The sequence below is a fragment of the Crocuta crocuta genome, unplaced genomic scaffold (assembly GCF_008692635.1).
Source record: "Crocuta crocuta isolate KB4526 unplaced genomic scaffold, BGI_CrCroc_1.0 scaffold657, whole genome shotgun sequence".
Lineage (NCBI taxonomy): Eukaryota > Metazoa > Chordata > Mammalia > Carnivora > Hyaenidae > Crocuta > Crocuta crocuta.
Window position 1 is genome coordinate 1,719,427 of NW_027529583.1, and position 15,509 is coordinate 1,734,935.

The following is a 15,509-nucleotide window of genomic DNA, read 5'->3' on the forward strand; positions in this document are numbered from 1 at the left end:
CTGCCTTCGGGGGGAGGGGGGGGCAGTTCCAGTTCCGTCTCTCGCAGCCCACAGGCTTTCAGACTTAAGGCGGAACGGTTGTGCTTTCCAAAGGAAGGAAGTCTAAATTCTCCCCGCCCCTTCCATAAAAGGTTTTTAAGTGACAGCATCCATTAAGCCCAAGGCTGCTGAAGATAAAGAATTCATAAATCATAGATTCTTTTTCATAACTGGTTTTAGGCAGGCAAGTGAAAAGCCAAGAAAAGTAAAGGGTAAGAGAAGCGCTCCCCTAAGGCACGACCGCTCCATCTCTTTGCTCCCGGACCAGTTCAACAATAATAGTTCAATAATAATAGCTAAGCCGCGTGACACAAACGAAGCGACGAGGCCTTCGGAACTGCCGGCTAGTCCCAGGACAGACTCATCCCTGGGCTGGGCGGCCACAGAGCAGTGAGTCTGTCGGACCGAACGCGCTCGCTCGCACTCGCTCTCTCTCTCTCTCTCTCTCACACACACACACACACACACACACCCCACCCCCGCTCCTATGGGTCTCTACTGCACAAGCACACGTCTTTCAAGCGAGGCAGGACATGTTAGAGTGTCTTAGGTGGCAGAGAGAACAGCAGATTCGTTAGGGATAAAGACGGGGAAACAAAGCTAGCTTGTGTGAGGGGGGCCAAGGACTGCAGGTGAGGGGGCCCCCGACAGCCACGAGGGAGAGGCGGCCTCCCACTGACACAGCTCCTCAGGCCTCCTCAAGTTTTTGAGCCCAGGGCTGAGGACCAGAACGTGGGGGTTCTAGCCTCCACTCAGCTAGTGACACACTGGGACTTCGGTCACCTCCAGAAAGTGACCCACCGTCCATGGGAGATCCAAAACGGGAGGTCCTTTACAGAATGGCCTCTGCGCGTGTAGTGCGAGGCAAAAGCTAAGTTTCATCCCTTTAAAAGATTGGTTTTTTTCCCTTAAGAATGTCCTTTTCTACAACACTGGAATGAATGGGGCAGAAGCATCATGCGGTATTTTACCACAAATGGCCATTTTCCACCGGGTCACTGGGCAGAATTCGCACTGGAGCTGCCGGCCTGCGTACCATCGTCCGTTAAACAGAGACAGGGCCGCTTGGCATTCTTCTTCCCTTTAGAAAACCACACGTGAAAGCGTGCATTTCACAGTAACGTTCTAGTATGCAGATGAGACCTACTGGCGCATCACAGGCCCACCAAGTTCACTGCTTTTTCCGAGGGAGCCCTCGTGAGAGCACTCAAGCTCCTGGCGCTCACCATCTACTCAGGAGCACTTTGTACTAACCCTCCGGCACGTTCTGATGCACGGCCGTCGGCCAGAGTCAAAGGTGCGTACACCAAGATCGGCCCGTTCCAAACACAGAAGCGTTTACCACCATCGGAGCCTCTCCTTTCTCAGCCAGCAGTGCTATTTTTCTTATTACAATGGTTAATTCAACCCACTGGCCATGGTGTGGCCCAGAGCAACAGTAAGACAGGCAGAAATGACACACTGTCTGCTCTCTCAGCCGGCCAGATGCACAGAGATTACCTGGGGCTTCAATTGGCAGCTCTTGCGCTGCATACTTTGCTCTTCTCTATCCTAGTTCCCCCTTTCCAGTTTGTATTTTAATTATTAAAACTGCATAAGTAAAAACAGAACTATTGTGAAAGGCTCCAAGCTATGTAAGTATACAACGAATGAAATACAAATGCATTTTCAAATCCCTTCTCTATATATTTCTATATCAACTCTTGATATTTACATTTTTAAAAATACCATGCATATGAAAGCCATATATTTAGTGGGGAAAAAACCCCAGATGGCAACATAATCACAACACTATCCCGTGACAAAATGTGAAGATGTTTATGTTCCAAATACTTACGATTGATACTGAACATACACATTGCCTCTCAGGTGAGGTTCCAAGTTGCAGCTGACCTAAGGGGCAACAAAAAATGTGATTTAAAAAACATGAAGGAAGGGGCACCTGGGTGGCTCAGTCGGCTCAGTGTCCGACTCTTGCTTTCTGCTCGGGTCATGGTATCATGGTTCGTGAGTTGAAGCCCCACGTTGGGCTCCATGCTGCCAGTGCAGAGCCTGCTTGGGGTTTGCCCTCTCTCTGATCCTCCCCAGCTTGTGCGCGCTCTCTCTCTCAAAATAAATAAATAAAACTTTAAAAAAAAATCTTAAAAAGAAAAATGAAGGAAAAGCCCCACCCCCAGTCATCATCGGCACCTTGTACAGGTAACCCTACCAAAAGTAGTTATCATTTGAAGATTCCAAAACCCAGCTATGATACCACTTGCAGCTCTATTTAAGGCATGCTTCAGCACACGGCAGCATTGCAGGCCCCAATGATCAGATGATCCCTGTTGATTTAGATGCGTTTTTCATAGACATGAAACGCTTCAAACATACATAAAAACACAGAGAACAAAAATCAACCCATACATAACACCACCCAGATTCCACACTAAGGCTTTCCATTTTTGACTAAGAATGTTTAAGTATGCAAAACATGAAAGACCCAGTTGAAACCCCCTCTGCCTGTTCTCCCTCCCCCAATGCATGGAAGAGCATTAGCCTGAGGCTGGAGTGTCCTTCACACTCCAAATGGAAACGCATGTGCACACACACACGTCTATATGCACACAGACAGGCACATACACATATATGCATGCCATAAAATACATAGGTATATTATGTACAGACAGGTCTATTATGAATAAATGGGTATGCTTTATGTGAATATATGGGTATATTTATATTTACATATGTAAAGAAACTTGTATATGTGTTGACAAACGATGTAAAGTATTGCTTTGTACAATTTTTACACAAATAGTATATATTTTACACTCTTTTTTCAAGGTATGATCACACAAACATGACTCATTTTAACTATATGCTGGATAGATCCCATTATCACATTTATTTAGCTACTCCTTTCATGATAAATATCCAAGGTGCTTCCAAGTTTTCATCAACAGTGCTGCAATCTGCATCCCTGAACGGGCCTCCCTGGGTACGATTTCTCTGGTATGCATAACTGGTATTGACTAGGTATTGACAAACTGCTCTCTGAAGTGGTTTTACTAATGGGCACTTCCTCGCCCAGTCTTGGTATTACCAGAATTTATAACTTTTCACCTGACAGGTGTGAATAATCTCATTTAATATGCACTCTTCTATTACTCATCGGGTTGAACATTTGATCATTTGCCTTCAAAAATGACAAATCTGGACACACAGATAAACAGAACAGAACAGAAAGCTCAGAAATAAACCCACGATTATATGGTCAATTAATTTTCAACAAAGGAGGCAAGAATAAGCAATGGGGAAAAGACAGCCTCTTTTATGAATGGTGCTGGGAAAACATGCGAAGGAATGAAACCGGACCACTTTGTCACACCATAAACAAAAATAAACTCAAGATGGATGGAGGAACTAAATGTGAGACCTAAAACCATAAAAATCCTAGAAGAGGAAAAAAAAAATCCTAGAAGAGAGCACAGGCAGTAATGTCTCCGACATCAGCGGAAACAACATTTTTGGAGATAAGTCTCCTGAGGCAAGGGAAATAAAAGCAAAAAACTATTGGGACTTCATCAAAATAAAAAGCTTCTGCACAGTAGAGGTAAAAATCAACAAAACTAGGGGCGCCTGGGTGGCTTAGTCGGTTAAGCGTCCAACTTTCGCTTAGGTCATGATCTCGCGGTTCGTGGGTTCAGGCCCCGCGTCGGGCTCTGTGCTGACTGCCAGCTCAGAGCCTGGAGCCTGTTTCAGTCTGTGACTCCCTCTCTCTCTGACCCTCCCCTGTTCGCGCTCTCTCTCTCTCCTAGAAATAAATAAAACATAAAAAAAAAAAAAAATCAACAAAACTAATAAAAGGCAACCTGTGGAATGGGGGGAAGATACTTGTAAATGTCATATCCAATAAAGGGTTCATATCCAACATATAAAAAGAACTTACACAACTCAACACCCCAAAAAACAAATAATCCAAGTAAAAATGGGAAGACAGGGGCACCTGGGTGGCTCAGTCGGTTAAGTGTCCAACTCTTGATATTGGCTCAGATTGTGATCCCACAGTTGTGGGTTAAAGCCCTGCATCGGGCTCCACGCTAAGTGTGGAGCCTGCTTGGGATTCCTTCTCTCCCCCTCTCTCTGCCCTTCTCTGCTCGTGCTTTCTCTCTCAAAAATAGATACTAAACTTTCTAAAAAATAATAAAAATTTTTAAAAATGGGAAGNAGCTCGACATCACTCATTATCAGGGAGATACAGATCAAAACCACACTGAGATACCACCTCACACCTGTCAGAATGGCCAAAATGACGAAGAAACAACTAGTGTTGGCAAGCATGCAGAAAAAAAAGAACCACTGTGCACTGTTGGCGGGAATGCAAACTGGTGCAGCCACTGTGAAAGACAACATGGAGGTTCCTCAAAAAACTAAAAACAGAATTAGCATATGATCCAGTAATAGTACTGGGTATTTACCCAAAGAAAATGAAAACACTAATTTAAAAGGACACGTCTGTTCATAGCAGCACTCTCAACAATAGCCAAATCATGTAAAGAGCCTAAATGTCCATGAACGGACGAATGGATCAAGAAGATGTGGTTTATCTATACAATGGAATACTACGTGGCAATGAAAAGAATGACANTTGATGAGCACTGAAAAATATATACAATTGTTGAATCCCTATACTGTACACCTGAAACTAACCCTGTATGTTAACGATGCTGGAATTAAAATAAACTTAAATTTAAAAAAAAAGACAAATAGGACTTGTTTATTTAATGGTGTAAGAAGGTCTCCAAATAATTGATACACATGTTTAGTTTTTATTTTCAGAATGGATCTACATTATTACAAATTTGTTCTAGAGTATTTTAATTAGAGTATCCACAGGGGCAGATCCTAATGATAATTTCTAACCCCATCCTTGGCAGGAGGACCGAAAGGCCTGTGGAGGCCGTGTCAGTTACACCAGCAACTTTAGAGATCATTTAACCCAGTGGCTCCCAAGGACCCACTAATTCTCCATGATGAAGTCAACGTTTTGGAAATTTTCTTACTAAACGCCTTTCCATTTAGAACTTCCAATGTGATTAGCACGCGCGTGGCTGATAAAATTCTAAACCAAAGCAAAAACCACAGCACGGCTAGTGGGTGCAGCCTGTTGGAAGGAACGCCGGGGTCCCCACTAAGCAGGAGCACTCACAGAGGGGTACAGCGCAGGGCCCCCCAGATGGTCCCACAGATCAGCCAGCACTGATGCGGTCCCATTCCCTCCCTTTCGGGATAAGGCCGAGGCAGGAAGAGGGCAAATGACACGCTCGAAAGCAGGGCTAGTCAAAGCACACGGACTCCTCGGCGGCGCTTCTAACGTGTGCTGTGTGGGGCCGGCCCTGGCCCTTCCGCTCTCGTGTTCGCTGCCCGCGCCGAAAAGTGGCATGAAGACCCTAAGGGGCGCGCCACAGAAGTATAAGGTAAAGGGCCTAAAATACATAGTTTTTAACTTCTGCATTCAATGGACGGCAGTGGCGCTCTGCCTTCCGTGAGTGCTGCTGGGTGCTTACAGTGGCCCTGTTCCCGGCCTGGCCCCGTCAGTGCCAACCAGCAGGGGGAAGAAAAAAAAGCATTTTATTCCTTTTTTTCCCTTCAAATTATGGGGCATTTTCCCCACCCTCACATAGCAAAATCATTCAGGTTCGGATCTCATCAAATCACAGATGAGCTAGGAGGCCTCACTATGCTAGGATTCAATTCCCGGGTCCTGAGAGCAGCGGCTACTGACCTCTGCCTTTATTCTTGCCTTCAGGAATCTTTTCAAAGAACTATGTGTAATCTGAAAGGCTCTTTTTCAGCCAGTGCGCTGCACCACAAGCCATGATTTGAGGGACACCATGTTTAGTATTGAGAGTACTGAATGAAGAAGAACAATGTCAAAAAAAGGAATCAAGGTTTCTTTCCTTGGGTGGCTCCAGAAGACCGAATAGGTTCCTTGGATGGAGGCTGCAAGCGGGCACCATCAACGTGATGCGACCAATTCAGTAAGTGGTGTTCCACTGCATACACCGCGGCTCTAGGTGAGACCCACTCACCTAGAGGGGAGTGAGGGAGGGGGGCGCATCCTCCGTCACACGCAGCCTCTAAACCAACGCTGGGAGGGCTACGTGCACGATCTTATTCTGGGAGTTCACGGGCTGCGAAAGAGTTAGACCATAAAGGTACTATGAACAGGTGAGAGATCCTTCCATCCATCTAGACCCAGGCATCCAGGAACCAGCACACCAGTACAGTCAGGATTTCATGCAGTCCCTCTACTGCACAGGGCCCGAGGGGGTGGTGGTGAAGGAAGTCACATGTACTGAGCGCCTGGGTGCCCACCGGCGGGCTGGGTGCCGCACCCATGCGCACACCAGCCCAGGCAGGCAGCCTGCGCCCTAGCACGCGTGTCCCACGGGGCACTTTGGTGGGAAGCGAGCAGCCCCCTCCTTCCTGTGCATCGTGCACGCCCACCTTGAACTGGATCACTTTGCCCACGTTCTTGAACTCGGGAAGCACGTCATCATAGAAGTCCAGGAACTGCTGGTATGTCTCCTCTTCACTGTACTCTAGACTCGCATCAGGGTCATAGTCGTCCCTTCTGCACTGCTCCATCCCGAATGTCGTAAACATGCTTTTAATCAGAAGTGTGGGGCTCGAGGATGGGAAATTGTGTTTACGTGAGCACCTGCATACCAAAGGGAGACTTAAATGCAGCAATCTGACAGAATATCAAAAGCTCGCCTTATACTCTGGGACAGAGACCCAAGTAACTAGGTTGTTTCCACTTACTTGCAAGACAATAAACCCTATCCAGACATCGCATCTCAGTATCCAAACTGTTCTAAGACTGACCAATATACTTGCTCTCATGAAGATGTAAAGTTGGGAATTATTCCCAAGTTCATATGCCACTCAACCGCCTTTTGGTGACGTTCACAAAGGCGCCTACGTGTGAAAGCGCAGGAAAAAAGGAGGTCCGCTGCCACGACGGACTGTGGTGACAGGCATGTAGATACGGGATGGGGGCCTCAGGAGGAAGGGGAGAGCAATATGATCCTGGTTCTAGACGATCTTCAACTAAGTCCGTGCCCAGACAGTAGGGTACCCTAAGCGTTTCGAGCTAACGGGATACTTCAGTTTCACGTGTGTATAAGCATTTCGTGGTTTTCATGGCATTCTTATATTTCTTCCTGTGATCCTCACGACCAGTCAGGACAGTCGGGGCCAGTATTTCCCCCACTCTGTAAAGAGGGAAGCTGAGGCCTAGAGAAAAACACTTATCCGGGTCACATGGCTGGTAAGAGAGGGTTCACGAGATCGGAGTTAGCCTACAGTCTAGTGCCCGTTCCCATTCTGGTGTGATGAACACAATTAGTTTTCATGTAATGAGGAGGGTAACCATTAGGAAGGATATTTTTCTTTTCACATCTTAAACTAAATCAGGTTAGTTTACATGAGTTTATTTACTTCCTTCTCTGAAAATGAGGGGGAGAAATGTAGTTCAAGGTTCCAGATCATTAAATTCTCCTATTAGGTTTCTACTTAAAAAATTGGTTGAGACAAAGTTTTCAGGAAAAAAAAAAAATCCCTACAATGTAGGAAGAAAAAAAGCTGGAGACCAAGGCAAGTGTTAGAAAAGTCAATGGCCTTGAAATGACTACATGTTGAACTCCTACTCACTGTGTGCACTGGGGGAGACAACGGATACAAAGTGCCCCCCATACATCATACCCAGTTCAGAGATGCGCAGTGTCCATTAACATGAAATGTTCAAAGACCCTCCTAGATAGATTATTCCATTAGAGACCTTGTGATGAGATCCATCTTCCCAAGGAGGGCTACCAGCAGCACAAAGAGTGAAAGTTCAACCTGACTACAGTGTTCGTGGTGAATCAGAATTTTCCAAGTACAAAGCACATAGAGACTTCACCAAGGAACCAATTGAACAAGGTTAAAATTCTGCTCATGAACTTGGCTCTAGTTCCCAAGGTGTCAAATGAGCATTTGAGTTTTGGAATAGAGCCAAAGTCCCCATCTAGGGAAAATCCCCACTTGGCCTGGAGACAGTCCATACAACTGGAGTTCATTCGGGGTCAGCCCGATAGCTCCTACTGAGATGTCAGCTAAGACCAGAGCGATCTGGAAAGGCAATCTAAAGGTGTGGTACCAAACCTGTGTGATTCCCAGAATCGCCTGGAAAGAATGGAGATTTCTCAGGTTGTTCCAGACCATCTGTTAAGATCTCAGGATGGGGAACCCATATTTTCACAGTAACTCTCCCCACCTGATTCTAAAGGTCAGCCATGTTTGGGGAGCCATGGTTTAAGCAGTGCTATTTACTTATTATGCAGTTAGTGGAGGAGAGTAAGACTGCCACAAAATCACATAATAAGATACTACCCTGGCCCAAGATCAGCCTGTGAACCGTGTGGAATCCAGCTGCCCCCTCAGGTGTAGCCAACTGACTGCACCTCTTTTTCCCTTCCTGGGGGAGCACTCGAGGTTCTCACTACCTCTGTGCCTCACAGAATCAAGTTACATGCTGAAATTAGGCTGCGACCATTTACTCGGTCTCTGTAAGAAACAGTTTTGGGAAAATTATGTAAGCAGCTGTTAATAAAACATCTGTCAAAGTGACTGTCCATCTCCTTACTCCAGGTCTTTAAGCAGTATTCCATGGGAGAAACATGTAGAATCTGATGCCTGGAAAATCTCTGGTCTTTCCAGAGATACCACTCACTCTTCCTTTTTTGGTAAGAACTAAATAGGCCATTATCTGCCCAGGCTATGTAACAATCCAGGGCCAAATGTACTGCACATTCACAATAGCTCGCTTTCTCCTCCTTTCCTTTTCATTCGGTAAACGTAGTGCAGAGTAGATTACAAGCCCTGTTTAAATCACTCCTGGAACTCAGTGAGTTATAAATAACTACTCTGATAAATAAGTTTTATTTTTCATCAGCAATTATGTTTTCAGAAGGGAAACAAAAAAAACAAAAAAGAGAACTCCCCTCAAAGCTGTGACTCCAAGAAGTATCAACTCCAGAAAGGTTCTAGAATTGAACTGCGTACTAATTACAAAAACGAAACCACAGAAGAAACGCTTAGGTTATAGAAGTGTCTGTCTGATGATGGGTCAAGCCTCAAGAGCAAAGAACAGCTGTGTGGTTCTGGAGCAAGTCACTGCGGCTCTTTGTAGAAGGGGAACAGCTTCATTGTCTGCAGGGATGGTGCTGGATTTTGAAATTGCTCCTTGCATAGAATCTGCTTTCACAATTCATCACTTGAATGATGAAAGTACCCAAATGTTCTCAATTTCATGCGCCAAGGAAAATATTAAGAAATGTTCACAAACTAATCTGATCACTGCCAATCATCTCCTTGAAATGATTCTCAGGGCTGGGTTTTAAAAGCCTGACAGTCAGGCAGAGGAGGACAGATACCATATGTTTGCACGTATAGGAGGATTAGGAGGAACCTGACGGAGGACCATGGGGGAGGAGAAGGGGAAAAATAGNTCCTTCCCGCAAACAAGTAGTGCCGGCTGATTTCCTGAAATCATTCAGGCCGTCTCCCCTTTTCTCATTTTTGCCCATCGAAAGGAGAATTCAGAATCACATGAGCAGTCTTCAAATTCAAGGAAATGCTAGAGATACATCATAAATGAGGAGTCCGGCAGCTAGAAAACCTTAGATGCAATCTGGTTCGGCTACCCACATAAATGTGAATGTGTATCGAGTCTCAACTGTCCTCTTTGGTGGGAGGTGTTTAAGATCAATTATGACTACTTCTTGATGAAATTAAGCAAATGTTCAGCAAACGCTGTGAAGGTACAAAGGGGAATCAAGTCTCTTCTCCTTTCCTTAGTTCCTAGTTCTTCAAGAGGAGGCTTTCAGTACTGACCGCATCCTGTGAGCCCTTTTACAGATATTCTGGGTTTACACAAGCCTAGCTCTAAACTGCAGAAGGAGCCACACCTCCTTCATCAGTGGCTCCCAACCCAGGATGCATGAGAAACGTCTGAGGGCCTTTCAAAAGTAAGGCTGCCCAAGTCTCACAGATTTACTCAACTTGAGGTAGGACACAAACTTTTTAAAGCTTTCTAGAGGATTCTAATGTGCACCTGGGTTGAGAGCCATTGCTCTTAAAAAATGTAAAGGTATGAGGGCTTACATGACAAATGAAAAATAAGAGAAAGGTCATATTTTCAAAGAAGGAAATGAAACTCATGGTTGGATAATTTTTTGAATAAAATGAGCGACAACATATAGTTTTCTCATTAAATACGTATGAGTTTGCCTTTTCATATCCTGCTCAAGATTAAAATGACACTAAGAAATAATTAGCTCTCTTCTGCAGAGCGTTTAGCAATAATCAGGTTTTGTCTTGGATAGACTAACTCACCATTATGAACTGTTTATGTACTTTGAGTTGTTCATTCATGATTAAGACAAATTATAAAAATCACCAGTGCCTCCTGGATATACTTTTTAAATGTTTGCTAATGAATGAAGACCTTGACATTTAGTTCTGTTCCACATGAAAGTCCTGTTGCGAAAACATTGAGTCAAAGGAGGCGGGGAACTGAGTGTCTCAGAGAATAAGGGCAACCAGGACAAAATGAAAACAGCAGCAAACACTAAAGACAGTGTGTGCTGTGTGCCCACCACGGCTCTTGTGCTTTCTCCACATGCGTTCCTTGCAGCCTCACAACCGCCTCCCTTTGAAGGGAGATACCATTTTTAATCTTGGTCTTACAAATGAGAAAACTAAGGCATGGAAGGTTTAAGTAACTTTCTCAACGTGACGGCTGCTACAGTCAGTTTCTGCACCCAGGGTCTGTTCTGGAGTCAGAGCAGAGAGGATGGGGAAGGACAATACTTTTCCTCACTCCCTTGGGTCCTTTCACGGCTGGCCCTCTGGGCAGCCAATGTTTAAAATTTTAATTAATTTTACTTTGTTGAGGCATGCCCATTTTTGAATTCCTCTCTTGTGCACAGTGTCAGTCATTCAAAAAAAAGAAAGCCAAGCTACTCCAGTCTGTTGCGATCCGTCATTTCCCCGTCTGAGCCGTCCCACGCGGACCCACGCAAGCACAGGAAGAGAAGGAAAAGCAAAAGGTCTTGGCGAAGCTGCAAAGGAGGGCAAGGGACGCCGGGCTCGGCCACGANTTGACGTTTCGATTCACGATAAAGCAAAATTAATTACCTATCTCCAAATCTGCACGCTCCTGTTTTACTGTAGAATGGACAATTAGCCCGGTCTTTCTCCATTATCCTTAAGTCCATGGGTGGTTCTGGGTTTTGCCATGTGGCACCATTTTCCAACTGTTGAAAATAACCATGACTTTACTGGTGGTGTAAAAATCCACGAAGAACTTGATGTTTCAGAAGTATCCAAATATTTTGGCCAAAAATAAAAAAAACCAAGCTAAGAATATATACATTTGGGTTATAACACGCAAACAACTGTCTGGAGACACGCAACGGGGTGGCTGCTGGCTTCCGCTCACTGCCCGCAACGGGCAGCGCTGTGGCTGCCAGCAGCAGTCGCCAAGGCTTGCCCCCTGCCCATCCGTTCTGAACAGGGTCAAAGGACTTGTCGGGGAGCCACCCAAGGGAATGTTAAGCTGCTCTATTTTGGGGCAACAGCATGTCATGTTGCCCACACACACTTTAAGGACTATAAATAAGCACCATCCACAGGGCTGATCCGATACCATTTGCTTTTGTTCGTCAGAAAACTCCCGCTGTTGTTGGCGCTGCTCTGAAGAGTCACGGAGCCACGAGAGAGACTCCGATATTCAGAGCTGACCTAAATAGCTTACCACAAAATTAACGTTACTAGAACTGTTTTTATAGAAGTGTTCACTGGTCTCAAATTCTGAATGGAAGGTTTAAAAATACCTCAGATTCAGCCTGCTCCAGCATCTTCTGCACAGCTTCCTACAAATGGTGCAAACACAGGACTAATGAAAACGTGCAAGTCAGGAAAGTCTCCTCTGGTTTCTCTGGTTAAGACTCTCAAGTGTAACAATTAAAAAAAAACCCCAACAACAAAAAGAAACCATACACACAAAAGGCTTCGGGTTCTAGTTTGCTCTCTACAGCACAGATCTTCTGAAAGGCCTTCAAAGGACACATGGTTGAGAATGTTTATTCAAAGAGGACACTGAACAGCTCACAGTGCAAAACACAGTCTTATAAAAGTTTCACTNAGCTTTTAAGAGGAGCGATCTAGTATCAGTGAATATTACAAAACGCAATGCTCAGATGAAACATCATCCACACTTAACAGAGGTTAAATTATGACATGAACAGTAGTAATCCAGGCTGATGACAAAATCTCAAACTTTTTGGAAAGGCAAAGGAAATCCTGCAATAAACCATTCTAATTCTGAACTCGCTGCCATTTAAACAGAACATTTTAAATTCTTCTTGACAGACCTCTCTCTCCCAGACCCTGAGAGCATGACCTAGAAGACTCGTCCATTCGGCTGCTCGAGAACTCTGCCTGGCCACACGGAGTGGGCTTAACGTGCCCCAGGGCGCAGCTCTAGCTCTTCCCTACCCCCCGCCAACTGGCCACCCCCACAGCTTGTAACTGGTGCTGCCGTTTGCTGGCTGTTCCGACTAACAGCCTAAAAAGTAGAACTGGAATTCCTCTCCTTTTCCTTCCCCTCCCTGTCCATTCAATCTCCAGGCCGGAGTCCCACTGACTCGGCCTCCACACACCCCAGATCTGTGTCCTTCTAACGAAGCACTCCCTTTGTCGAAACCATCATGTCCTATCTGGAACAGCAGCCTTCTAACCGGTCACTCTATACCCACTCTACATAAAACCCAAACTCCTCTTCCCAATCTAGGAGGCCTTACATGATCTGACCCTGCCTACCTCCCTGACTCCCTCCCTAGTCCCTGCTGCTCTCTGCTTTGTTCTCTAAGATTTCAGGCACCCTGACATTTTTTCGTGCTCAGGTCTCTTCCCTCCGCCTGGATGCCTTCTCCCCAAGATCTCTACACTCAGATGTCAGCTCAAACATCAGCTCCTTAGACAAGTTTTCCTTGATGAAGCAATCTAAAGAAGTACATCCCTACCCCTAATCACTATCACATGGCTCTGCTTTCTCTCTTTATAGCATTTACCATGATCTCCTAGCACTTAACATTATTTTTTGATTATCTGGGTCCCCCATCTAAAAAACTCAAGGAGAGCAAGGACTGTCTTTTTCACTGCGCTATCTCCATCTACTAGAAAAGTACACAGCACACAGCAGAAACACAGATTGCACACGTCTTTATACATGCTTAGAACCTACTTCATTTTACGTGCCTTTCTGTAATGGCTCACCAGACTTTCTTTCAAACAAAAGATTTTTTTTTTAAAGAAGCCTTAGCTTTTATCTGATGCCAGAAAGACCTCAACTGACAACATTCTACTGTTAAAATGGGAATCCATTACTCTATAAAACAATGACAAGCTCCCACCAGTTTTCCTGCCCTCTAAAAACCTAACATGGTCTCCTCATTTGTAACGCAGCTCTCAAAAAAGGGTGTTAAATATTTGCACTGCAGTTAACTGAAGGCCAGAGACACAGAAAACAAGGTTCATGGAGGCTGCTTCTACCCTATCACAACTAGGATAAACAAATCCATTTTTCTCCATGATAAGGTGACTAACTACCCACTTTTATGCTATTCAAACTTGGGGACATGACAGAAAAGATACATCCTGATGAATCAGTCAAGGAATGATGAGCTGTGGGATCTTGTAAATAAATACACAGCAGTAAGGAACAGCAGCAAAATACATCAAAGCAATCTTTAAAAGATCCTGGAAGATAGATACACAGACTCTATAGATTTCTTTCTTTAATGAGTGACTATGTGTTAGCTACAATGACCTTTATAGCCAAGTTGGAAAGGGAGTCAAGATTTAGCAACCAAAAATATTTCCTAATTCCTCAATATCTGAGTTCATGTGATTTCTTTCAATCATTTCATTCTTGCTAACATGCCATAAGCAGTTAAGTGTCTCATTTACTAAATAAATGTGGAAACTATACAAAATATTCTCTAAATGAGTCAACCCGTATACAACGGAACTTGAGAAAAACACTCTGGTGTGAATGTGAAGGGCCAGAGCAAAAAACACTTGCATTAGAGTGGTACAAAGTGTAAAGCAGAGGCCAGCTGCCTGTTTTGAGTAGTAAAACCAGAAGATTTTATTGGAACACAGCCACAACCATCTATTTATGTATCATCTATGGCTGTTTTCATGGCACACCAACAGAGTTGGATGTTTGCAAGAGAAACCACGCAAACCACAAAGCCTAAAATATTTACTCTCTGGCCTTTACAGAAAAAGTTTGCCAATTCCTTGTATAAAGAGGAAGATAGGGAGTTGCAGGAAAATCTTAACTTAAGGTATGTGCCACTGCACAGACCCAAAGAAGAGCATCATAAGGAAACTGTAGTGTGGAACTATACTAAAAACAGGGCTCTTCCTCAACAGGAAAACGAAGCTCAAGCCCCGACAGGCCTACAGCTCATTCCTCAGCCCCGGCCCCGCCCCGGTGTGCGCACTAAGAGGATACGCAGCGCGTTTATCCTCCTGTGACAGGAATCACCTCTCTTTCTCTCTTCTCCTGCAGCTTCTGCTCCTCCTCTTCTCTCTCTTTTCTCTGCTGCTCTTCCCATTCTTCCTTTAACTTTCTCTTTACAGAAACAAGAAAAGGAAAGGTCATTCTTTTCACTTTTTAAAAACATTTAATGTACACGGAAGGAAAGTAAATGCAAAGTTTTACCACTGGTAAAATGGAGAATATCCATTCTTTTAAGTTCAAAATCTGTAACTCTTGGAGTTATTTTGGTTAACTAGTCAGCTGCTTATCTGATGATTACCATACCTCTTGTTCTTCCTGCCGTTTTCTAGCTGCCTCTTCCTTTTCCTTCTTTATTCGGAATTCCTCTTGCGCCTTCTGCTCCCGAAGCAACCACGCCTCGTGTAACTTTTGCCTATGAATGTAATGATGCAACCAAACAAAAGAAATGAGCATTAATCTACAAATACACCCACTGAGAGCAACATGATGAAGCTATCACGAAAGATATTTTCCAGAAAGCAGTTAAGTGGGAAGAAGAACAGAAGATATGAGTAGCAACCTTGGAAAAGCACTACATCTCAGTAGCTCTTTTCCTAGAGGGTGACGGCTAGAAGTCACTACGTGCACTTGTGATACCTGTGACATCTTTTACATAGAACAATGACACTACAACTTTCCCTTCAGGTTGACCGTTGTGATGTGCAGGCATCAATAAAGACGCCAAGTTTCAAAGCACCACCTAGCTTTTCCCACTCAGAGGGTCCTAGCCTTTCTCTTCTATGCATTTTACAAGTGGCAATGCCAGACCACATCACTATGAACACCTGTCATCTGCAGCTGTGGT

General features: G+C 44.5%; 1 protein-coding gene across 1 annotated transcript in view; it reads right to left on the reverse strand.

The window, feature by feature from the left end:
- ZRSR2 (zinc finger CCCH-type, RNA binding motif and serine/arginine rich 2) overlaps positions 1-15,509 on the reverse strand; it is a gene marked incomplete at its 3' end in the record, with an annotated part of 25,408 nt that overhangs the window by 1,958 nt on the left and 7,941 nt on the right. Inside the window, exons 3-9 of the mRNA XM_077761698.1 lie at positions 14,969-15,077; positions 14,690-14,776; positions 11,967-12,005; positions 11,269-11,387; positions 6,532-6,745; positions 1,877-1,932; positions 1,011-1,120 (exon numbers count right to left, since the gene is read on the reverse strand). Of these exons, the coding sequence (XP_077617824.1) occupies positions 1,011-1,120; positions 1,877-1,932; positions 6,532-6,745; positions 11,269-11,387; positions 11,967-12,005; positions 14,690-14,776; positions 14,969-15,077 (734 nt within the window). The remainder of the gene's footprint in view (positions 1-1,010; positions 1,121-1,876; positions 1,933-6,531; positions 6,746-11,268; positions 11,388-11,966; positions 12,006-14,689; positions 14,777-14,968; positions 15,078-15,509) is intronic.